The following is a 25,422-nucleotide window of genomic DNA, read 5'->3' as shown; positions in this document are numbered from 1 at the left end:
TGGAAACTAAGCATGTGGTTCTTGAATCAGTTGTAAAATTTGGCAGAAAAACAATTTATCTTCTGAAATGTAGATTTTTATGTGCAATTTCTAGATTATGATTTACTGAATTATGAATACTTTCATTTTATTAGAATTGCATCCTCTTTTTTTTTTTTTTCAGGCTGTTTTAAGATTCTGTTTTTAGAATGCACATATGTGGCTTGATCTTTATAGCTACCTATAGAATAAATTGGTTATAGTGCCAGTGGCTGAAGCTGTGAAACTTCTACTGAATTTTGTCATGGTCACTGCAAATTATACTAGTTTTCCAACTGTCTTTTTGAGGACAAGGAATGTGTATTTTGTCTTGTGGTGTAAGCAAGAAGTATATTTACATGTCTACAATTATGGCCTTCAGTTTTGATTTTGTTGTGACACAATAAAGGATATGTCTGGAACTTTATTTACTTGGCAAGAGGGCAATCTGTTTTATTTTTTTTATCTGTGGAACCAAGATTTCTGCATGAATCATGCAGCGTGTTAGGGAACAGTTTGCACCAGTGTTTTATTTTAGATGTCTTTACTATAAAGTTCAGATGCGTTAGATTTTCTTAGTGTATTTTAAGTCAAGGCATAGGTATGTTTTTTTCAAAAAAAAAAAAAAGATTTAATGTATATTTTTGCACATACAAATCTGTAAGCATGCATGCATATAAAATACCCTACTTAGTGCTCTAAATGCTAATTTTTGGGACTGCTGCCCCAAAAATTCCTGATGATGACCCATACAGTGCCATCATTTGAAAGAGGCCTTCTCAGCGCTAATCTCCAAGTCACTGTCTTAAGGGTTATATGTAAGCCATCTAGAAATAGGGCTGACTCATTCATTTTGATGTGGCTGTGGGTTTTGTGGTCATATACAGGGAGAAACAGAGTGTACTCGGCTGTATCCCTGCAGGCAATTTGCAGACCTCTCTTTGATAGGGACCAGCTTTGCCTGGGCTGTTTTCTTAGGTTTCTTCTAATTTAGCCTGGTGAAAAAAGGCATGGAATAACCACAGGTTTTGTGTTGGGTAGACGTACAATTATGTCTGTTTATTCTCTTCTTGGTGGGTATTGGTGACATCACTTGAATATGTCTCTGCTTGCTATCTCATTTGTGTGTGAAGTGTTCAGAACTGCAGCAGAAACTGTACTTTAAAAAAGGAGAAGGAAATTAAATGTGCAAGATTAAACTGATACAATTTTGAGAGTTTGGTGCATGCAGACAAAAACCCAGGAAATTCAAAGCTTAGCCCAAGCCGTAGCCCATCAATCAAACTGTTGTGGAAGAACAGTGCTAATAATCATAAAAACACACAAAAATGTGAGATGTAAGAGTGCAAATCTTAACAAACCTGACCTGTAACTGCATTCTAAATGAATGTTTTTGTATTTAATTTCCTGAGGAAAGTGTTAAGGGTGGTGAATAGGGGAGGAAATTTTTTTCATGGAAGTTTCGGTAATTGATGGGGAAGCTTTCAAAGCAAAAATAGTCGCCCCACAGATTTTTTTAATAACAAAAGCTTAATGGTATAATTACGCAGGGTGTTCTACAATGTCTTATTTTAGTCTTGTGCTGATGCTTGCAAATATATATATTTATTTAAAAAACAAAACATACATTTTAAAGGAAAAGAAGTAGTCTCTTCAGTGAAATACATGTTCACTTTGGTCACTGTTGGTAGTCGTGGGGCCTAGAAACTAATACACTGCAAGGCTATTAGATAGGCATACCCAAGTCACAGCATGACTAATTGCCAGTTTAAAGGAAAGTAGTTTACACACATAATTCTGTTCTGGGTGAGGAACAAAACATCTTTCATCCCTTGTGAAATTCTGAAAGAAAAATATTAGTATTAAATATAATGAACTCAGGTACTTTGTATTTGAAAATGAGATGGATTCTGAATTGAATTGGTGTTTTCTTGAAATGGATTGTATTTTTTCTGATGTGTGAATTGATTTGTGGGTTAAGCAAGCTACAGGAGCTGATGTTATTAAATTCCAAAAGTACTGAAAAAACCTTCAAGGCAAGTATTTTCAGGAAACTTCTTACTACCACCAGTCAAACAAGTCTTAAGTGCATTTTAGGTGTAGTATTTGGTCTTCCATTTATAATAATCTTTTGAATATATTTTATATTAAGCATAATAACACTGTTCAATTCTACAGATGAAGTATATGGGTAAGGCAGAAATTGAAACACCAGTTAAGAACAGAAATTTTAGGCTGAAGCCTAGGTATAGCTGATATGTTGTTCTGTAACAGTCTGGAGAAATTGTTTCGTTCTTGAGACCTGGGATGATGTGAAGGAGACTTGCGTACCAGCATGCTACAGAAAAGTTTAGGATTCCTAAAATTCCTCTTTTTTAATGAGTGTTATATAAGTTTCCATGCAGTTAGCAAATTTGATTGTAACAGTTTAGATCTCTTTATGAACTGCTGCAAAGTGGATAAAAGAGGCAGTAATTATAATGATGGAGGAAAAAGATGAAATTTAATAAATATTCATTGTGTATGTGAAATTTGTTTTTATGCTATTCTATTATTTTCATCTGGGCTATTCTCAGTTGTTCTTTTTTCCTGATAGCGTTTTTTTTTTTTTGATCTCCCTGTCTACATAGGACTGGCTTCTCACGTCTGTAATCTCCTAATAGAAACTGTGTCGCTATACTTGGAGGTAGATGATAAAAGCAGCACCAAGACAGCAAATGCACTTCTTCTGTCCTTGTTTGACATTTTGCACTGCATGCTGAAGTATACAGCAAACATTGTACGCCAGACTTTACAGGTATGAAGTTTATTTCCTGGGAGTGGTAACCATCTTAAACATTTTTCTAGATACCTTTTTGTTATCCTAATGATGATTTTCCCACTATTCTAATTTTATTAGATTTTTAGTTTGGTGAAAAGAGAAGATCATACATTTTCAACTGCTTGCCTTTGTTTCTGTATTTGCTTGGTTAGAATATTCATTTTAGTCTCTCTCTGTGCTGGAAACACAGCTCTTAGCTGAATGCTTCATTTCTGTACTCCATAAATAGTTTAATTTGACATTTTCTCAATGGTAGTTCAAAGCCTTTTCCTTCAGTTCATTTTAAAAGAAAAAAGATTACTCCATAAAAACCAGTATCTTTTCATTATAAATCAGATGTGATTACAGTACTTGAAAAGCATATGTAACCTCTGCATGTGAGCTGACAAAAGTATTCCCCTCTTATGCTGCTAGTCTTTTAAGTTTCTGTTTGAACCACTGCAAAACACAGCATTAACAGGGTGGCTTCTTCTAGTGAAGACTTCATCTTCCTTAAGAATGGAGCACAAAAAGATATTAATCAAAGAAATTGCACATAACTTTCAACAAGAAAACAAGAAAAAGAATGTCCTTTTTTTAAGATATGGTGCTAAACAGGCAATGCTTGCTTTGTTTTTAAGTGATCCACCAAATTCCTTCAGTTAGTCAGCTGGAAGTAACATCTGTGTTTAGTCTACAAATAACAACACTTTTCATGTTAGGTTTTTGATGTTCCCTGTTCTTTAGTTGATAATCCCAGGAACACTCTTAGGTCCAGTATATCTGGAGGACAGAGATTCAAAATTACATCCAGGTTGTACTGTAGTTCAGAACAGAGCTTCCTTATTCTGAAAAGGTCTTCCTGAGACTTTTCTTTTTTTGTAAACACAGTTTAAGGTATGAAGTGAGTATTGAAAATTGAGGGTTTTTTCTATACTGATTTAAATAAACAGCTACATTATCAAGCAGTCAACCACATATTTCCTTGACAGGTTTGTTTTAATTTTTACTTCTTAGAAAAAAAATAAATAAATAGATCTGATGGTACACTACCTTGGCTTTTTCAAGTCCTCTAATAGCAGGCTCTATAATCATTTTCTCATCTAAGAATTAGATTGCAAATGAAAGTTTGTAGGCTAATTTCTGATTGTCGTATTGTTAGCAGCACTCCTTGTAATCATAGGGAGCTAAATTCTGTACTTACACCCTGTGCAAATGGTGACACCAATTATACTGGACAACATGAGGAGGGAGGATCTTGCACGTAGATTGATAATATTAATGAAACTGATTATTTTTGTTTATACACATTAAATCTAATTTACATCTATATATTCAAAGCTAATTTATATTCTGGCTTTACATAAGTACATCAGTTGATTGATACACCAGAACTCCAGCTACAGATTTGTTCAACTTCAGTCAAAATAATCTTGTTCACTCAAGAAGACTAACGGACAAGAGGCAGCTGTAGTTTTGAAGTATAGCTTTGCCCTGTACCCCCACAGAGCTAAATTTAAGGTGGTGTTTCCATGCCTTGCCATACCTGTCTTGACAATACTCATCACAGGGCTTCTGTGGGTTCTGCAGCTACCTTGGTACACATGCCCTGTTGAATGGTGGCCATTAGTTGCTGACTGCTATTTGCCATGTATCTACAGCATATTCCTCTATCTGTGTGTCTCTCAATGCATCATGGTAGTGATAACAAATATTCTTTGACTATTTTCATAGAGATCTTCAGCATAAGATACCTTCTATAGTAGCAGTTAAGACAGAGAATTAAGTTTTCTCATAATAACCATTATTGGGGCTTTAGTTGACTTTTACAGATGGTAGCACCCTCCGCTTGAATCCTTGCTTTTATTTTAACTTTTTATATGTAAAGTGATGACCTTATCCAGCTGGGTAGGCAAAACACGATAGTGTGTTTCCTTCCAATTCAGTACTTTTTGCTGGATGGTGCTGATAACTATATCTAGCTTCATTCAAGAGTTGGCTCTCTGTGGTCCATGTGTTTGTATTTTAATGGAAATGGTACAAAGGTTTGGATTAATTTGCATATCTGCTTTGGAGCAGTTGCATCATACTGTATCACTCAGGTGTTCCCCAGCAGCTTGAAAGTATTTTCCAATCTCAATTTGAGAAGTGGGCTCAGTATTTAGTGACTTAATGTAGGTTTAAGTGTGGTGTAGTGTATATCCTTTATATATATAAAGTGTAATTCCTCTAGTATCATTTATTCTCTTTTCAAAGGCACCAAGTATATAAAAGTTGAAGCAGTCAAATATCCTTATGTTGGATGTCTTACTTCCCATCCAAACACCGGTCAGAAAAAACTGTTGTAGATTTAGCTGAAGTGCAGGTGGCTTACTTCCCATTCTTGGTTAATATAAACAGTCATTTTTTTGTCTTCTATGCACTGTCTTTTTGCCCTTCTTGGACTTCAGCATTGTGATGAGTCTCAGGGAAGAACATACCAATGTGTCTTATTACTGAGAAAGAGCTCTTCAGAGCTCTTTTGTTTCAGAACTCTTCCTGCAAGAAAGGCATTATTCATTCCACTCATCAAAACCAACAGTGGAACTTCAGCAGTAATGTCTCCTGTCTCTTGGGACCTGCTCTTGTGCTCACTTAACCAAACAGAAATCCTTGGTTATTATGCCTGGGAGATGGTTTAGGGATTAAGCTTTAAGTAAAACACAATACAAAATGAATTTTAAATGTGTCCTCCAGGTAAAATGTTTAAGTTTTCCTCTAGCAGCTAGACTGTAGGGTCAGGGTCCAAAGCTGCTGCAAGATGATGAAGCTAAATGAAAAATCTTGCAGGCAGACCTTTCTAGCATCTTGGGGCACAGATGGGTCATAACAGCACTGCCTGGGATGGCAGTGTGTTTTGATGAGGGGTGATGACAATGGTCAGCATTACAAGTAGTTACAGATATTATCACAAACTTTGTTCACTTACAGATTTTATTATTCCTATTAAAAATAAACTATTGTAAAAATATGAATATTTCAGGATACAAAATGAATCAGAAGGGCAAAAGTGGACACTGATGAGATCCTAACTTTGGAGTTATCTTGATTTTCTTGATTTGAGTTGCTTTTAAAATTGTTCCTAATAAAGGGGGGTGGGGGTGGAGGGAAAAGTGAAATTTAATGCTAAAATAGTCATGTTGAAAGAGAATACAAATACATAAAATATTTGTGGCTTTAGAAATGTCTTTTGCATATGCAGTTCATAGCATTTTGTTGAAGAAATGTCATGTAGGTCAGTGCATTCAGCCTGTGCAGAATGAGCCTGACAGCGTGAGTCACTTTTGCTTTGTGCTTATTGTTACAGGCACAGGGAGTGCAACTGCTCCTTGGGAGTGCAGGAATACTTAGCTAGAAAAGAGCGTATAGGTCTCATTCCAACTTCTGTTCATACTTTGACCACCTAATGGACCTAATTTGTTTCTCATAACTGAACAGTCACTAAGGCTGCTTTTTATTTTTTTTATCATCTTATTAAGGCACAGAAAACTGGCTCAGGAGGGGACACGCAGGCTGCTGAAGACCTTCTGCTTATCAATAAACCCCTGACGGACCTAATTAGCCTGCTTATTCAACTGGTGAGAATTTGCTTGTTTGTAAGCTTACTGGAATGTCACTGAAGTTGGAATTACTCAACAGAATTTGATATCTTAGAGCTCTGTTTGCTAGGTTTTCATTGGTTTTAAGCTTCTCCCGAATACAAGGCAAGGACTCTTATAATTTTTAAGGAATTGTAGGTCACAGTGACTTACAGGTTCCAAAAGACATCTGAATAACTCTGTCCAAACATAGAACTTGGGCAGGGGACAGGATCCTGCTTTTAAGTTGTGATACACATGCATAGCCAAATTTTCGTCCTTGAAAATGGTCTGATGATCATTGCACAGGGAAAGGATTATATTCAAAATTTTAAAACAGGTACTACTACCATTAGAAAAGTCAGTAAACTTGAAATTAGTTTGCAGTGAGTGATTACCTTTAATGTTATTTCCTTAGGTGTGAGCCTCCTGATTTTTTCTTAACAGTTTAGTTTGATTTTAACATGATCCGGAGGGATTTGGGAGTGGGAACGGTCCCTTGTAGCCTGTAATCATCTTTAAAATCTATCTGTTTAAAGTCAATATTCTCTGGGCTTCACTAGACATCACAGGGCTGCACTGAAATCTCTCCAGAGAGCTATAGTGTGTCCCTGACACATCCCACATCTCAGCTGCCATCATACAGTGCCAGAGATTTGTGTTGGCTGTGTGTGTAATAACTTAGAGCAGAGGAATGCTTCTTGAGTTGGACAGGGCTTTTAGAGGTCTGCCTTTCATTCAACACAAAGTGAGCAAAATGGTACATGAGCATTTCCCTGAGCATATCACACAATGTTTTCTGTGTTGTTTTCCTTAAAGGTATTTCAGATTTGCTATGTACTCTCCCAGCCCCAAACTTCTTGAAGTTCTTCCTTATCACTTAACTATAGCTTCTATTGTGACATGAATACCTGTGACCCTTTTTTACTACCTTTAGCACTGTCTAGCTTCTATTTTAATTTTTGGCAATATACTTGTTGTTAAGTCCACCTTTGATGGATTTGTTTCAACCAGCCATTGACAAAAACTTTTCGGAAATGTTCGCTGAATGACCTGAAACAAAGTAACTGAATTTCAACTATTTAATATTTCATTTATAAGTTCTTTTATTTTCTATTAATTTTTTAATCGCTAAACATGATAAATGATAAGATATGAAGAGATGTAAATGTTCCTTTAAAGTGAAACTAGATGTAAATTTAAATTCCATTAACTCCCTAACGAACAGAAAATTAGAGGCCAAGCTTTACTCAGCTTGTACCACCTGGAAATCTTTTTTTATAAGTTTCTAATTAAAGGATAGGATAATTGTATAGTTAGCGTGTCCTGACTAGATTCTGACTTGTCCTTGTATTTCAGAAGCATGGCTGCAAATTACTACTAGATTTTGCTTTGTTCTATATTTCTACAGATTCCAGTATGTTGAAAATGCTTATTTAAAACCTGCCTACTTTAACATATGGGTAAAGAGGAAAGGTCATTAGTGCTTCTTCATTTTTCTTGGTTTAAAGTTCTGTTAAAGATTTTTATCTGTGAGGGATTTTCTCTGATGTACATGTTGTTCTTTACATATATGTGATTTTTTGGGTTTATGAAAGTTATTTCATCTAGTTTTGTTAAGTTTTGTATCCTCCATCCATTGCTGTGTTAAACTTTTCCTGGTAAGTCTGAAGAAGTTTGAACAATGGAGCAAGAATTTTGAAAGTTAGCATCCAGCTGTTCAAAATATATTATGCTCTAATTTCTTTAAATAGGAATAAATCCTTTGTGCACTGCTTCTACTCTCTGCTTCTCCAGGTGCCTTTATATACAAGTGCAAGAGCTACAGTGGAAGCTGTGGCATGGGTTTAGATCTACTCTCAGTACCTGCCACTACAGGTGTTCTTTCTGTAGCAGAGTACGAAAGACAATGAAGAATATGTTTGCGCTGTAAGAAGGAAGGAAATAGCTGAATAGTTAAATAGTTTCATTGCTAATTTGTTATGCTGAGTTTTTAAAACATTGTGTGTTCTAGGACAGAGATTGGGTTTTGCTTTTGGCTTTGCAGGGAAGCACCAGCTAGAGTTGGATTGTACTAACACTATATGGAGAATAGCCATGCTTGGGGAATATCACAAGATGGTTGAGTGGTGTGCCAATACATCACTGACCCACACTCATCCTGCAGTCTGATAATTTCTTTTATTTCTACAAGAAAAACACCCCATCTGGTAAATACTAACCCCCTTGACCTTAGGAATAGAGTTGCCCCTTTATATACTGGTACTCATGGCTTAACTCAGTACCTTAACCATTGCCATCTCTTGCCTAGCTGCTATCAGCTTCTTGTGTCTTGTATCAGCACAGTCAACTGAAGCCAGCACTGAGATGATGTCTCATGGATCTCTCCAGATGTATATCCCTACCTAAAAGGCCTACCTAAGCCAAAGTTCTGTTGCACTACCAGTAACAGTCCTCTGTACTGAGCTGTGAAGCTACATAATCTACTATTATTGTTTTGAGGCATTCTGCTTCTTGTAAACTTCACTTTTTGGAGTTAACATATGTCTTAAATTTTGAACTAACCACCACGTTAAGATGTTAAGTTCAAATTATCTCCCTGATTTGGTATTTCTACTCATTTTACCATAATTACGGTTTCTTATGTCACCTTGAATAATTGCTTTCCCTCATTGATATGTATATCCCTCAAGAAGATGGTTGTTCCATGCCCCATTGATTTGTCTACTTATTTATTTATTTATTTTCTTCAAGACCTACATGTTTATCTCTCTTAATAATCCTTCAAAAATCAATGCGAGCTAAACTTGAAAATGTCAAAAACTTAGAATCAATTTTTCCCTTCTGTAATTATGATTTAGTCTGTCACTTAGGGCATAGCAAAGCAAGTGTAGAAAACCTAGGTTGCATGTAAATGAAACTTCAGAGATTTTCAGAACGTGAAAGAAGAAATAATTACAAATTCTGTCAGGCAGAAAACATTGCAAATATGGAGAATTCAATATTTAATCCTGTGATCAGTCTGCCGTTAATTGATCAATAAGAGGAAAATAAATTGAGCATTTAGTCTGCTGCTTGGCAGCTTCATGTTTAAAAGTTAATTACACTTAGCTTTTTGTCTAATGTTTCTTCACTTGAATATAAATCTAATTTGATTATTATACTGAAACTTGCAGTTATTGTAGACTATATGAAATACATTCTATTTTTATCTAGTGGTTATACTGAAAAAAAATTTTGTAATGCTTACTGGCATTTCAAATGACTTCAGTGTGGACTTTCAGAAACTTTTTCAAACTCCAAAATTAAAAAAAAAAAAAAAAAAAAAAAAGAAAGAAAGAAAACAAACAAACAACAACAAAACACTTCTAAAGGTTTGTTAGCCAGCCTAATCAGCACTACAAATGAATAACCTAATTTTCTCCTTCATTACATGGGCTTCCGTAACACTTAGCATAGTATTGCATTTGTGCTGGCAGCTAAATCAGAGGGCTCAGCTTACGAGTGATAACTTCCTGGAAGCTGAATGAGCTTTCTGGCTTTTTGGACAGCTGGAATGATTGTATTACCTTGTCAATACCTATAAAAAGGAATTTCATGTCTCTGTAGATCCTGGATTTAGATCCTAGATCCTAGACCCTTCGGTCTTCTCTGCACCCTATCAGACTGCTGAGAGGTTTGTTTGTTTGTTTGTTTTTGTTTGTTTGGTGACAGGCTTCTTCATTATAGTGTAACCAGAAAAATTTATAATTGGTTATCATCTTCAGGATGTCTGGAATTCACTGTTGAATGGCCAGTTAGTCATGTGAAAACATGAAGAGGACAAATATGGAGCCTCAGTGCACATGGATGAATGAGATGATCTTTTCTAGTTCCTTTCTGTCCACTGGTGCTAAGGCTGAGCCTTGACTTCAGTTTCAGAGCACGTGAAAATATTTGCCAATGAATAATGAAAATGACTGCAGAAGAATGATAATCCTGCAGACTGTGCAGAATTTTATTTTGCATTTCTTAGGAATACAGTTCTAGGCAGTTCTATGGTCAGGGTGGGAAGACATAGGTTTATGTCCTGTGCTGTGTAATGTATTGCTGTGTTTGTATCTGAAATGTTATCTCTGAAGTATCTATGAAGGATCCTGTTCCACAAAGCTACCTTAAAAAACAAACAAACAAACAAAAAAAGAGAATATATTGTCATAAGCACAGAACTTCAAAATAGAGATTTAGTTTCTCAGCAGTTAGAATAGACTAAGATGAACTGAAAATACATTGTTGTTTTTTTTTTTAATATTTTCCCCTAGATATAAGGACAAAAATTTTGCCCCGAGCCAAAATATGTTTTCATTTAAACTGTGCATATTTCCTAATAAGAACAGTATAGCAAAAGTAGCAGGTTTAATAGTGATGTTTTGCTTTTACATTTTGTTTAATGTTTGTAAAATCATCGTCCCCATAGTTCCCAGTGGTGCTTCCTGTATAGCATACTCTGTAATCACATTACTGATGTAATGAACATCTATCTCTTATCGTAATAAACTCTCTTTGTGTTTAACCTCATTAATGCACTGAAATAGTGTCCCCTCCGGGTAATCCAGACAGTTTCATTGTAGCTCTAAAATTAGATGCTGTAACAACTCCAATGGTGTGAAAACTGCCACTTCAGCTGAAATGATCACACATTTCTTGCAATGGTTTGCAATTCATGAACAGGCTGCAAGTGGGCTCATAACGCAGGTATTTTTGACAACAGACTACAAAAATATAGATGTGTAATAACAAGAAACCTGCTTTTCACCCTGTTAACCTTAAAATACACAGAGCAGGTTCTGTTCAGAAATGAAGTCGAATTGTATGCTACGAGCCTGTTAACAGGAGGTTATACCTTGGCCATAAAAATTAAGTAAAAAGAGTGCAAATTCATTGCACAAAATCTTGTCTTGAAGCATTATTTAAAAATTTTGAACTGAAAAATAATTCTACAGTTCTGAGTTGTAGAATGGCAAAAATTATGAATTTGGCTGTTCCTTAATTTATTTTAGGATGCTGGGTTTTTTTGTTTTGTTTTGTTTTTTGTTTTTTTTTTAAGTTATATGTTAGCCCAGAATATTAAAAACTGCATGGAGAAAGAGAGAGAGCAGAAACATTCCTGCCTTGCTGAAAGACTGAATTCATAATCCTCTCTAAGACTGATAAAAAGTGAAAAGAAATTAAAGGCAATTAGAGTTCTTTCCACTAATTATGAAATATTAGGGGGCAGATCTTTTCTTAAAGATTTAGAACTCCAGTTTTTCTTGGGTGTCTCATCAACTGAAAGAATAAAAACTTAAGTATATGCTGTCATGAAAAACTCTAAATGCATTAGACTTGAAATATATTTCTTCATATCAAATTGAATTGTTATGAGTAGAAATATGAGAATATTATTCCAGCTGATTAACAGATGGACCATCCATCTATATTCCTTTGCCTAGCAATATGATTCTAGCCTTTCCGTTCCTATTACACATGAGATACCATTTACTTGAAAACTGAATTTTCATTCTGTGGTTTGCTATCTTTATCATATTTTCAGTCATTGCTTTTGTTCATGCCAACAATTTTCTTCAGATCTGCTTTTTATTACCGTTAATGGAAGTACTAACACAGACTGGCAGCCAGTTCTAAATTTCAGGGTACCAGCTTATGACACAACATCTAAATTACTATTTGTCAGTAGTGAAACAGCAAAATGGTGAGATCTCTGAGTATGTATGCATAAGCATTTTTCTCTGTAGAGGGACATTGCTGAGAATTCCTCTTACACTTTAATTATTGATGGGTTAGACTGCAGGCTAATGATTCTCAGACCCTCCAGAGAAAATCGTGTCTTTCCTATTCCCAACTTGTTTTCTTTTTCTCCCGAAGTCTGTGCTGTTATCATTTAACTCCACAATTTTCCAGGATGACAGCAACTTGCTCCCCAAACTATAGGTAACACTGAAGCTCAAAGGGTCTGTGGTGTAGCAGAAGACCCTGCAATACAACAGGGGATGAAGGACTTGGGCATTTGTGATAGAATAGCACAATGCCACTGCTTGCAAGTACTGTGAACCCTGGCATGATACTGGTGGCTGGGTTTGGAGGATGGTTGCCAAATACTGGGCGGAGGTTTTCACAATCAATCAATCAATCAATCTTTTTTTTTTTTTTTTTTTGGGGGTGGGGTGAAGGTTTCTGGGGAAAGGACAGCAGCTACAACAGTAAAAGTTTGGGCATACCAGGAAGAGGCAAGTCAAGCCATCAGCCAAAGCTCGGCTCCTCCTGATCTTGGCACTGTCTCACTAACTGGGGACTCCTGCTGTAGACAGCCTTGTGGTGAGGCAGCCCGCTGTGTAGATTCCTTGGGAATAACACTGAATGGGCTGGTGTGCCCTGCTGGTCTCAGGAAGAGCTACAAAGGACATGGTGCTTTTTGTGTTTCTTCATGCAAGATTGCTGTAGGGGCAGTCCTCTGCAGAGACTAACACCTTTCCTTTCCTCAGTTTGATGTTTTAGTAAGCATCTCAGAAAAAGACCTTGAGAATTGTCTCACTTCCAAGTATGGCTACTGAGATTTTTGATTATGCGTAGGATTTTGTGCTTATGGAAATCAGGAAACCGGTCTCTGCTGCAGCACCAGGGCAAAGACATACCTGTTCAAATGTTCACTGATTTTTATTTAGTTAGCTAGCCAACAAACCACAATTGAAAACTGAATGTAGTTCATGTGCTATGATTTCAGGGAGTGATTGCTTTACCTGTCTGCACTCATCTGGTAACAAACTGTAAGTTAGACAGTGCTGCATATGAAAGGGATAATAGATGTATGTTAAAGTAGTGTAATCTTTCCTTCCTTTAACTAATAGTGTTTTTTATTTTTCATTGAAGGAAGTAAAAGTCAACTCAAAGCTCCCAGTGAGATCAGTGGATTTTATTTTTTTTTTTGATTTGATAAGGAAGATATAGAGAGAGCTATAAAGCTTGTTACTCTTTGTTGCTTTTCTTCCTTTTTAGCCTTGCTATTTATGTTGATGATGTTATTATATAACTCTGGATATTGAAAAGAATGAAATATATGGAATATAGACTGGAATGAAGAGAAAAAATATAGCAAAGCCATGCAAGAAATAGCTGCTGTGGTCCTGTCACTTGCATAGCATTAGGTCAAGTAGAATGTGATATGTCTTGGGGCTATGTATTCAGCACTTACATCTCAGTTCAGTCTGTTTTAAACAGCCAGCTCTGTGAAGCTAATGGAAAGCAGGTTCAAATTTGCATGCAGATCCCTGGGGACCTGCTGCTCAGATATTTAAGAAGTATGTGTCTGATGGTATGTTTCCAGATTACTTTAAAGTAACTGGATGGGTTTAAAATGAAAAAAAAAAAAAACTTGGGAAGTTCATACTTAGGATAAAACAAGTAATTACTATTGCAGTAGGTAGGGATATATATGTATATATATATATGTGTGTGTATACATATATATGTGAATACATATTTATGTATATACACACACACACATGGTTGGACAGATTGTTTGCTTTTAATTGTCAGTAAGGATAGTCTGTTAATCATACTGTAATGTAGCTACTTTGTGATTACTATTTTTGGAATTAAGAAACCATGTAGGAGTTACAGAAGTGTGAAAACATTACATACCTTACTTGTAAGATCACCACTGGTATGTTTTGTTCAGGTTATAGTTTGTAAGACCGAAAAAGGCTATTGTGGTCATTCAGTCAGTATACTGTCTTTTGTAACACAAAACTTAGCACTCTCCTAAATTAATTCCTCTTTATAGTAAAGGGTTTTGTTGTTGTTATTTAGAAGAAGAAAAAACAAAAACAAAACAAAAAAAACTATTGTGATATATAAATTGTCTATGATGGAGAATCTGTCTCAGTTCTGAGGAAGCTGTTTCAGTGGTTAATTGCCCTTAATAATGAAAAAAGAAAGAAAGAAAATCAAATTAGATCTTCCCTCTCATCTAAATTGCTTTAGATAAAGTTTTGAGCCAACATCTCATACCAGTCCTTTTTCAGGTATAGAAATTAAGCTGTCCTCAACTTCTTTTTTCTCACATGGAACAAAAGAATATGATCAAGTGCTCTTTAGCCCTCCCTTTGATAAACTATATAGATTGAATTCCTTCCGTCTTTCAATGTTACGTTTTCCAATCTATCATCCTCTTGACTGTTCCCAGGAAGTCTGATTTTTTCACAGACTCTCAAGAATAGTATGCACCAAAAGTAAGCGTTGCATTCCGGTTGTTATTCCAACAGTGACAAATACAAGCTCAATATAACCTCTCTGCTTGTGATTTCCAGATTGTACTTTAAAGAAAAATATAAATTACTTTGATAGTTTTCTCATACTGCCATAAGGTCATTTAAAGATGAGTATTAGCCATATCGCCAAATCTTTTCCATGATTTTGTTTCCCAGGAAAGAGTTCCTTCATCCCATTGCTAGGGCCTGCTCAAGTGTCCACTCTTTAAAGCAGTATAGATAAGCTGGAATTTAGAAAAGAGCTCCAAAAAATATTTTAAATCTGTAAAACGTACTTTCTAACGTGGTTCAGTTAAAATCCATTACATACCCTGTACTCTACCTCAACCAGGAGCTGTGGACTTGACTTAGAAATAATTAAATGAAGTTTTATGGTGTGCATTATGCAGAAGATTAGACATCATGGCTATAATGATACTTTCGGATCATACTGTTTCTATTTTAAAGCTAAATATATGGTCTGAAAATAACAAAATTGGGAGCAATGTTTTCAGTGCTTTTATGATATCTCTATAGATGTGCTATTTGATATGATCATAACTGAGACATAGTTGTACTGCTGCTTAAGAATTTTAGTTATATTTTCATCACTTTATTCAGCCTAGTTTAATGGAATTTTGAGTCAATCAACTAGAAACAATTCTTTCCTGCCACAGTGTTAATGTTAACATTCTTCTGAATTCCCAGTGAAAACGCACTTTTTCTGAAACTGGAATTTGATTTTTGTTTGTTCATTTTTAGCTTCCCAGTGAAGATATTGAAATATTTGAGAACACCTCACAGTGCTTATCATTGCTGGTTCAGCTGTATGGAGGGAACAGTCAGGACAGCATGTCTCCAGAAAACATGGACAGCTTTGCTGAAGTGCTGAAATCCAAAAAAGATACACGACAACTGAAGCTTTTGTTGAGGATCATAAAGAGACTGGTGAGTCAACTTCTAAACATTTGAAAATTCCTTGTTTTTTGTATCGTTGGATAATTTTTTTAGCTATAATTTTCCTTTTAAAGTTAAAAAAAAAAAAAAAAAAAAAAAAGTATATAAAGGAATTTTAAAAACAAAATATGGAAGTTAAATCTCCTGTCTTGAACTTTCAATTAATTTTTCAATTAATTTCTCTGGAGAAGATAGGCTTCTGTTTTTAAAACTTCTTACAAAACAGTTGTTGAATTTTTCCTATTTCAGTTCCGTGTTCAGCTACTGAAATAGCACGTGTTATTTATATATTTGTTTTAGTACTTCAGCTTCATGAAGTATTGGGACAGTTTTATGAATGCCTTCTCAAAGAAATAACCCTGTAGCATTAAATAGCTGTTCAGAAGCATAGTACTTGATATAATGGTAAATAAAGTACCATTTTATACTTGAAATAGGTTTGTACATTGGCTGTTGACTCCTCATTCTCACCAAGTGATAGGGACTACTTCTGTTCGAGTGGTTTTAGAATAGTAAGTCAATCAGTGGGAATCATACATGGGCTAGTCTGTTGATGTTATTGACGTGTAGGAGTTTTAGTTCTGTCAAGCTATGTCATGGTGGAATGACAGTAGCATTGTTTTTCTCAAGTAGCTTAGATAGAAAACCTTCTGTATCTGTGAAATTCTTTTAGATAATAACTATGCTTTTTATCTCAGTCTCTTGGTAGAAGCTTTGCCTCCACTGTCACCTCGCAGTGCTTGATTATTTCACCCTTTATTCTCCAAGAGCAGGAGTTTTCAATTAAAAGAGAGTAAATTCCCCAGTATAATCAGAAGACACTTGAATTTTGCAGTTGTAGTGCTGGCTACTAGAATAAGGCCATAATCAATGGCAGCAGAATTCATCTTATAGAGTTAAGAGGAAGTCACCTTTTTATAGGGCTTTTAGAGTTGTTCCCGTCTTCTTTCTCCTGCCTATTTTATTTAAATCACAAGAAAGTAAAAGCTATACCCTTCTTCCTCATTTTGCTCAGCCCTATTTTTCCCTAGAAGAAACATGAATATAAGAAATTGAAGTGACATTTAAAATTCACAATTTCTCTCGTTCTTGACATGTCCTGACACGTCAGGATTTACTCATCTCCTTTGTTTTCTGCTGCTCTTCTTAAAAAGAGAATTCTAACAAAAAATTTTAAGATTTTCTTTTTAAGATTTAAGGTTAATTTTTATTTTTTTGTGTAATTGTTGCACTGCCTAGAACTGTTGTGTTTTTTTTTTTTCTTTTTCTTTTTTTGTTTTGTTTTGTTTTGTTTTGCTCTTCCACAGAACAAGTAAGAGGAAAGAGGCAACACTGTGAGGAAAGGAAAGAGAAAGGAGGCTGCAATATATATATCTAGATTATTTCATTTTAACATAGCTACAGAATGGTTTCCTTTCCCTCCATTTTGCAGACTATGATTCAGAAGTTGACCTGGCACACAGGATATGTAGCACAGAAATTTCAAATGAATATCTTAAGAGACCAAAGCTATGCTATCACCTTTTGAAATCTAGGAAGTTCCTATACTTTTTAGATATCTCCTTCACATGCCAGTGCTGCTGGTACTTGTTATTTATATCAGGTACAGATTTTCTGTAATTATTTTAATAAGATCATAGGATTTCTTTTGAAAGCAAGGTTCATAGATAATTTGACAGATTATTTAATAAATCTTGAATTATTTCTCCAAACCTTAAAAAGTTCTGTTCAGAGGAGATGATTATCTTGTCAAAATTGTCGTAATCATGAAAGACATTGAAATATAATGATATCTATTTAACAAGAATGCAGCCCACACCATCTGTTCATGCTAAATTTTAAAACCTTGAACAGTGTTTTTCTTTTTTTTCATAAATTGCTCATATCTGAGCAATATTTTATTAGGGAGATGACTAAGTGCATGGATTTCCATTCTTGCCAATCAGTGCTTGTTCAGGTCATCTTTCTGATATGTGATCCCAGTAACTTCATTATTAGAGACCACAGGCATTGCTTCCATAAGACAGGAATGTGTAAAAAGAATTCAATGTGTTTATGGTATAGGTGCCTTTATTACATGTATTTCTGGAAATAAGGAAATGGTATAGCAGTAGGACTAGCTAGTCTTTGTCCAAGAGTTTCATGTATGTCCAGTGGGTCAATGGAGATCTATATCCTGATATCAGAATCTTCAATTTACAATCATGTCAGAGAAATTGTCAACATACAAGATGGCCTTATCTTGATGAAGTGTTAACTTTATATGGCATTTTAATTTAGTATTTTTTATTTATGAAGTTTTACCTTCAATAGATGGAAATTTTTTTTTTGGACAAAATTGTTGTGTTTGTTTTTAACGTGGTCATTTCTCATTATCAGCTTTGTCCAGCAAGTTGACTGCAGGGCAATATAAATTTCTTGCAGCACTTTCTTCACTGATCTTAGTCTTACTATTTTGTTGCATTCATTTCTTAAAACAAACATAGATCGTAGGCCAGACAGGGGCAAGAAGAACTTAACTATTGCAATCGTCATGAACAGCCCCTTTTTCATGGCTTCATTTTCATTGAATCATTTAGGTTTGAAAAGACCTTCAAGATCACCCAGCCCAACCATCAGCCTGACACTACAAGTCCATGGTTAAACCACATCCCTAAGCACTACACCCACAAATTTCTTTAATACCTGCTTGCCAGCGCAATCTTTTCCAATGTCGAACCACTTTTTCCTCAAAGAAATTCTTCCTGATATCCAATCTAAACCTCCCCTGGTGCAACTTGAGGCCACTTCTTCAAGTCCTGTCACTTGTCACCTGAGAAAAGAGACAGAGGCTCACCTTGATGCAGCTTCCTGAGTTGTAGAGACTGATACAATCTCCTCACCATCTTCTTTTCTCTAGACTAAAGAACCCCAGTTCCTCAGCACCTCCTCGTATATCCCTTTTTTTTTTTTTTTTTCAATCCCTCCACTAGCTTGATTGCTCCTCTTGGAACGTGTTTCAGCAACTCAGGTCTCAGTTTCAGTGAGGAGCCCCAAACCAAACATACTACTGGAGGTGTGGTCTCACCAGCACTGAGTACTGAAGAGCAATTGCTTCCCTAGTCCTGCTGACCACACAATTTCTGATGCATGCAAGGACTGCATCGGTCTTGGTTACCTGGGCACACCGCTGGCTCATTGAGCAGGTCGTCGACCAGCACCCCCAGATCCTTTTCTGCTGGCAATTTCCCAGCTGCTCTTCCCCAGGCCTGTACCACTGCATGGGGTTGTTATGACCCAAGTGCAGCACCCAGCACTTAGCCTTGTTGAATCCCATACAGCTGGACACAGCCCATTGATCCAGACTGTCCAGATCCTTCTGCAGAGCCTTTCTGCCCTCAGGCACATCAACACTCCTGCCCAACTTGGTGTCATCTGCAAACACACCAACGGTGCACTCAATTTCCTCCTCAAGAGTGCCAATAAAAATGTCAAACAGAACTGGCTGCAGTGCTGAGCCCTGGGGAACATGACAGGCTGCCAACCAGATTTAACTCAATTCACAAATGCCTTTTAGGCCCATCCATCCCGCCAGTTTTTCACACAGTCATCAGTACCTCTGTTGAAGCCATGAGCAGCCAGTTTTTCCAGGAGAATATAGTGGGAAACATTATCAAATGCTTCACTAAATGCAAGCAAACAACATCCACAGCCTTTCCCTTGTCCACTAAGCAGGTCATGTTACTGTAGAAGGAGATCGGGTTAGTCAGGCACAACCTGCCTTTTAATAACCCATGCAATTTCTGTGTCTGATCACCTGGGTGTCCTGTATGTGTCGTGTGATGGCACTCAAGATGTTCTGCTCCATGACCTTCCCTGGAACCAAGGTCAGCCTGGTAGGCCTGTAGTTCCCTGGATCCTCCTTCCTTCTGTTCTTGTAGATGGGCACCACATTCCAGTCAGCTGGAACCTCCCCAGTTAGCCAGGACTGCTGGTAAATTATTGAAAGTGGCCTGGCAAATGCTTCCACCAAGGCACCTGACAGCTTCTTCAGCACCCTTGGGTGTGGATCCCAACCAGCTCCATAGATTGCTGTGTATTCAAGTAGAGATTTTGCTGTAAAAAGAAATTACTATGAGTGAAAAACAGAAAAAATGTGCTTTGAGATGACTTCTTAAACTGTGTAAACAAGGATCATTTAAAAATGTTTGGCTCTGTCAGGTCCAGGCTAACTAGTCTTTTTCAGGGATGTTCTCTCATGGGCATTGATACAATGGACAGAAATTGAATAAAATTATTGAAGCAAAGAAGCAAATTTATTTATTTTTTTCTTTCAGTCCTTTTACTAGCACTCTTATTCTGGTTGCTTTTTCTGGGGTTAAATAATACTGCTATTCAGGTACTCCCTTTTAGTGGCATCTGTATAACTGAACAGTGATGTTGGAAGAGTGCTCTTGTTCCGTCTTTTAGTTCTGGAAGCGTCTCCTACCACCCTTCATGGAAATCACTATCTGACCACTTCATCTTTTCTGTGAGGTTATAATGTATCTTGTTACAGTTCAGTAAATCATCTGCATTTGAGTACTTCTTTGTGAAGTGGAAGAGATTTTCATTTGGAAAGCAAATAGTTCAATTTTTGCCTACCTTACTCAGAAGATTCTAATTTCTTTTTCCCCAGAGGAAAAAAAAAAAAAAACAAACAAACAAAAAAAAAAAAAAAACAACTAACTGCCAGCTCAAATTACCATTTAGTATGTAATGTAAAGGCAAGCAATTATCATTAGCATTTTTATAGAACTAGCCAATGCCTTCCCACTGGACAGATAATCACTGTAGGCTTACAGCTGGATACTGACAAATAAAATACTTCATCTTTCAAAACAAGGGAAGACTCTTCTATATTTCATCTGGTAATAAGGAAAAATTCCTCTGAGAAAAATGAATAAGCATCAGGCTCTAACAGACAGTTGTCCAGTCACTGTGGAGAATGAACTTTTGTTCTGTGACTTTTACCTTAAGTACGTCAGAAAGTATACTTGAATTCTACTTAATTCACTTTTTTTTTTCTTCCAATCTTCTGTCTATAACCTGATTTTCACTAATTTTTGTATCATAACTGTCAAAAAGTAGTTCATCCTTCATTTTTGAGCAACTAAGTTATTTAAGAGATTATCTGAAAGTCAAGTACCCTGTGGAGATATGTATGAGGATTTCTCGAATTGTATTAGGCTGTATAGTAAATGTGCAAAGGCTAGATCAATGGTACTTGAATAGCGACAGAGGTCCATAACTTTCAATAATTCTATTGTAGGGCTATTGAACACTGATTTGCTCTCTTTACCAGTCTGTGCCCCAGCAACAGCATCATTCTGTGTCTGCAAGCAGATTTACTTTCCTGTTTCCAGTGAACTCTGCAGCCTGGTTAACCAGTAGTCACTATGTCTAAAATATCATTCATACATCCCTAAATAGTTCTGTCGCTAGGTTAGCAATGGCATCATTCTGAGTTTTATACAGAGATTTGCTGAGTTCACATCTGAATTTGTATTTGTATATTAAATCATATATGTATAGATACATAAATAATGTGTGTGTATATATATATACATATATATGTATATACACACGTACATACAACAAATATAATTACTGTGATAGTCCCCGGACGAGGTCCCCACTATCTTAATCAGTGATTATGCATTATGAGGAAAGATACTTAGAGCTCGAAGACAGATACAGTCTGGGTAGCACAGATGTTTGATTTAGTATAGCTACTCTGCAATCCCTCTGAAAGTCAAATTTCCTACTGGAGATTTCCTCCTCAGTAGCCTGCTGCAAATACATCTACCTGGAGCTCTTCTCAGAGAAGGGGAAGCAAAATCCTGAGATTTATAGCGTCCCTTTTACATCTTCAGCTCTAAGTATTCTACGCCACAAGGAGGTGCTTGTGCAGCAATTCCCCGCAGTCTTTTTCGAGAGTTTTACGAAGCTAAGTGAACCTGTTGGCACATCTGCTGTGAGAGTGTAGTTTTCTCAAGTAGTCTGGTAGCTGCAGAAAAACTTCTTACGCATCTTTCTCGCAATCTGAATCTTTTAAGTGTGCCTTTATTTCATTTAGTTGCTAAAATAATCCATAATATTCCATTGCTCTAAGGGATGATTTTGTAACAGAGATGCTTGTTAGATTCTGAATACAATACTCACTTGTGGCTCATTGACATGTATAAGTATGCTCACTATAAAAGCACCTGCTGTTAATGGTTTGTTTGTTTGTTTGTTTTTTACAATCTGGATGATTCTTATACAATTTCTAGCCTTAACTAGTACCTCTTATTTTCAAGTTGTTACTGAGCTTGCATCTCTTTTTATAGACCATCTTCTGTTGTTTTCAGTCCGTAATAGAATAACATCCTTGGGTAGGATGAAGCATTTTATTAGACATAAACAACTAAAGATTCCCCCAAGATTAAAACACTAATCTACTTTAAGACACATTATGCTCATCATAAAAAGGAGGGGTTTCTTAAAATACTCATAAGCAGATAGATGGAAAGGGTAATGCCACTTCATTTCTTTATTTCTTCCCTCAGCCTTGAGAGGCTCCCTCTGTTTACAGACCCCACACAGGCCCTGGTGTAATAGGTACGGACAGGTTTTAATGAAATTTGAGAGCATCTCCAGAGATCACAGATAGGGAGGCCGTTCGCACAGTGCTGTTGCTTGGCAACCTTAAGTCATCACATTTGCAGGCTCAGAAATAAGGGATGGACCGCTCGCCTGGCAGCCCCGTGTGGCAGCCATCCCCTCCCGGGGTGCTCCCTGAGAGCCCCGGGGTGGTGAGGCAGGCCTCCCACACCTTGGCTTTTAATCTGGTTGCAAAATAGGTTTTTAAATACAGCTTTGTGAATTTTGCCTGTGTATTGACTGATTTAAAATGTAATGAAACTGCTTAAAAAGAAACCCAAGAAGTTAACCAGAGATACTGTAACAAGCAACGTGGAGATTTGGGAATTGGAATCGCTAGGCCAGGCTGTCCCGTGTCCTTTGGTCAAGGAGCTATACATTGAGCTTACAGTTTAGAGTTAAGGAAATCTGGTTTAAATTAGTCAGAAGATGAATGCAGCTAATCATAACTGCTGTAATACAATTCAAACAGCAATTAAACTATGATTTAAATAGAGCTAGTATAGTATAATTTAAACAAATTTAGCATTTGGCAGGCCTAGTTCTCTCTTGTGGTACAGTGCCTTTGCTGCACTTTATTGTTTACAGCACAGAGAATCAAACTAATATTGACCAATTTATCCAAATAATTCATTTTTTCTCTCTCTCTTTTATTTTTTTAAGTCCCTTAAGCTGTATTTTCAACTTTGTGTTCAATTTATAATATTTTACGTGCTCTACCAAATTCCCATGTAAATGAAATATTGTACATTCATCATTAAACCCTTGTGGAAGAATTTTTTAAGCTTAATAAAATATTTTCAATAGCAATTGTAAAGAAAATATTTAGTCAATGAAAGTATGATTTTGAATAGTCAAAGCTTAATAGTATTTCATTTTGTTCTCAGACATTTTACAAGCAATTCAAATTCCTAAGATATGAATTATTATTTTTTGTTCATTTACTTGGTATTAAGAATAACATAGCTTTTCAAAAATTAATTAAAGTACAGTATGAAAATGTTATTTGTATGTCTTGCAATATACAGGATTTCCAGATGTGAGGTGGATATTGTAGCTGATTGTCACTTGAGATCCCATGGCATTCTTCATAGTATAGATGGTTAATTTTAACTTGACTAATTACTTTCTGTGTATTGAAATCCAAGACACACATTTTCATTGGATATGTTTGATATGATTTTTCATTTTTCATCCCGGATGGTTAGATACTGTTTCAGGTTAGAGGCGTATGTATGCTTATGTTCTGTGTGCAAGGTTTATTTAGCTTGTGAAGGGCTAAATGGAGGCTTCTTTATACTCTGTGTATCTCATTGATCAGGCTCTGGATATCAGGAAAAGGTTTTTCACTGAGAGGGTGGTCAGGTACTGGAACAGGCTCCCCAGGGAAGTGGTCACAGCACCGAGTCTCTCAGAATTCAAGAAGTATTTGGGCAACACTCTCAGACACGTGGTGTGATTTTTATTTTTATTTTTTGGGTGGTCCTTTGGGGACCCAGGAGTTGGACTCAACAATCTGTGTGGGTCCCTTCCAACTCAGATATTCTGTGATTCTATGGAGTGTTTTCAGGATGTTGAGAAAAAGTGTAATATTGTAAGCACCGTTCTTGACTTTCTCTTTTTTTGAAATTTGCATCCTGTGGTTTGTATTGGAAAAGAGTCAAGAGTATTTTGGTATTTAGATTATGCACTTGGATAGGGTACTGTGAGAATTTTGATAGGTATTTTCTATTTCTGATTAGTCTTCCTTTGAATTTTACTGTATCCTTCTGTTAGGTGGATGAATTTTTAAGCAGTGTTCTGTAGTTATATAGCCATAGGGTATTTTTCAGTACTTATCCTTCTGTCTTGAAATTAAACAGGACAGGTAGCCCTGAGTGGCAAGTCTCAGTCACCTATGCAGTCCCTGGAATTCTTATCTTCCACTATCTTGTCACTTTTGATCCTGTCCAGAAGTTCTGTGCCTGATACCAGATTGCAGAAAACTTCTCTTTTTTTTTGGACCCAAAGCACTAGATGGTACAAGAATGTTCTGATTATTTTATTTTATAGAAAAAGCAAGCTTGTCCAGGCTTATAGGATCACCTTTTTCTGTCTTGTCAGAATCCTCTTCTGCTTTGTGAATTTTGTACCGACTACACTTGCTCTAATTCCCTTTTCTTTGGTATAATTTGTGTCCCTACGTGTGTGTATAACCATAAATACAGTGTGTGTATTTTCTTTTGGTATGTGACTTGTGGTATTCTCAACTGAGTGTTAAGAAATTTTTAACACTGAGAATTAAAATTTTATTTTAAATTTTGGATCAAAGCCGAGACTTTCTTTTTACAGATGACTAGACTCCACAGGGCTGTTCAGTTAAAAATACTAGGTTTCATATAACCTGTGGTAAAATCAGAAAATTAAGTACTGATGTATAAAATCAGATAATGAGGATTTTTTCTTTAAATGAAATTAACTTACTGTATTTGGATGTATGTAGGAGTTTGTATAGCTTGGAAACTTTTGCTCAAAGAAATTGTTACTGGGGCTTTGATGTGATTTAGGTCCACTTTTTTGCAGCTGGAGATATGTCTGGAATGTCCATGGTTATCTTAATCCAGAGGTGCTGTTTTGTTTTACATATTTACACCTCTGCAATGACTAATTTGCTGTCAATGTTTTTGCTTCGCCTGTGAAGTGTTTCCTCCTTATTGAGGAAATAAGTGTAGTATTATCTGTAGTATTAGTCACCTGCCCTCACAGGTTACTGTGATGCTTAATGTTTGCAAAATATTTAACAGTCCTCAGTTAAGGAGTAGTAAATATCACACAATGTTTTTACTTACAGGGATTCAACCAACGCCAAGAAAATATGATTAAATTATCAAAAATATTTTCTCAGCTGGATTGCTAATACCAGGGACGTGTATTTCTGGAGTCTGTAGCATTGATGGAAGTGTTCAAGCAGTAGTTACTACTGTTCTTGTTGTCATAACTGAATAACATTACTGCCTATAGAAAGGGACCTCATTGTGGTAGGCTCAAGCAAAGATACTAAAATGTCATTTCTTGCTCCAGAGAACAATCCAGCTTGTTGCCT

The 25,422-nt window shown here is 36.2% G+C and overlaps 1 protein-coding gene across 5 annotated transcripts in view; it reads left to right on the top strand.

Annotated features, from left to right (window-relative positions):
* Positions 1-25,422, top strand: part of ULK4 (unc-51 like kinase 4) — a 232,449-nt gene that overhangs the window by 160,448 nt on the left and 46,579 nt on the right. For all 5 annotated transcript variants that reach the window (XM_082752887.1, XM_082752885.1, XM_082752886.1 and 2 more), the window contains 3 exons: positions 2,649-2,815; positions 6,337-6,435; positions 15,483-15,668. In XM_082752887.1, coding sequence (XP_082609013.1) covers positions 2,649-2,815; positions 6,337-6,435; positions 15,483-15,668 — 452 coding nt within the window. The remainder of the gene's footprint in view (positions 1-2,648; positions 2,816-6,336; positions 6,436-15,482; positions 15,669-25,422) is intronic.

The sequence above is a fragment of the Aythya marila genome, assembly GCF_965140915.1.
Source record: "Aythya marila genome assembly, chromosome: 2".
Classification (NCBI taxonomy): Eukaryota; Metazoa; Chordata; class Aves; order Anseriformes; family Anatidae; genus Aythya; species Aythya marila.
The sequence above is the reverse complement of the archived record's forward strand: the minus strand, read 5'-3'. Positions and strand labels throughout refer to the sequence as shown.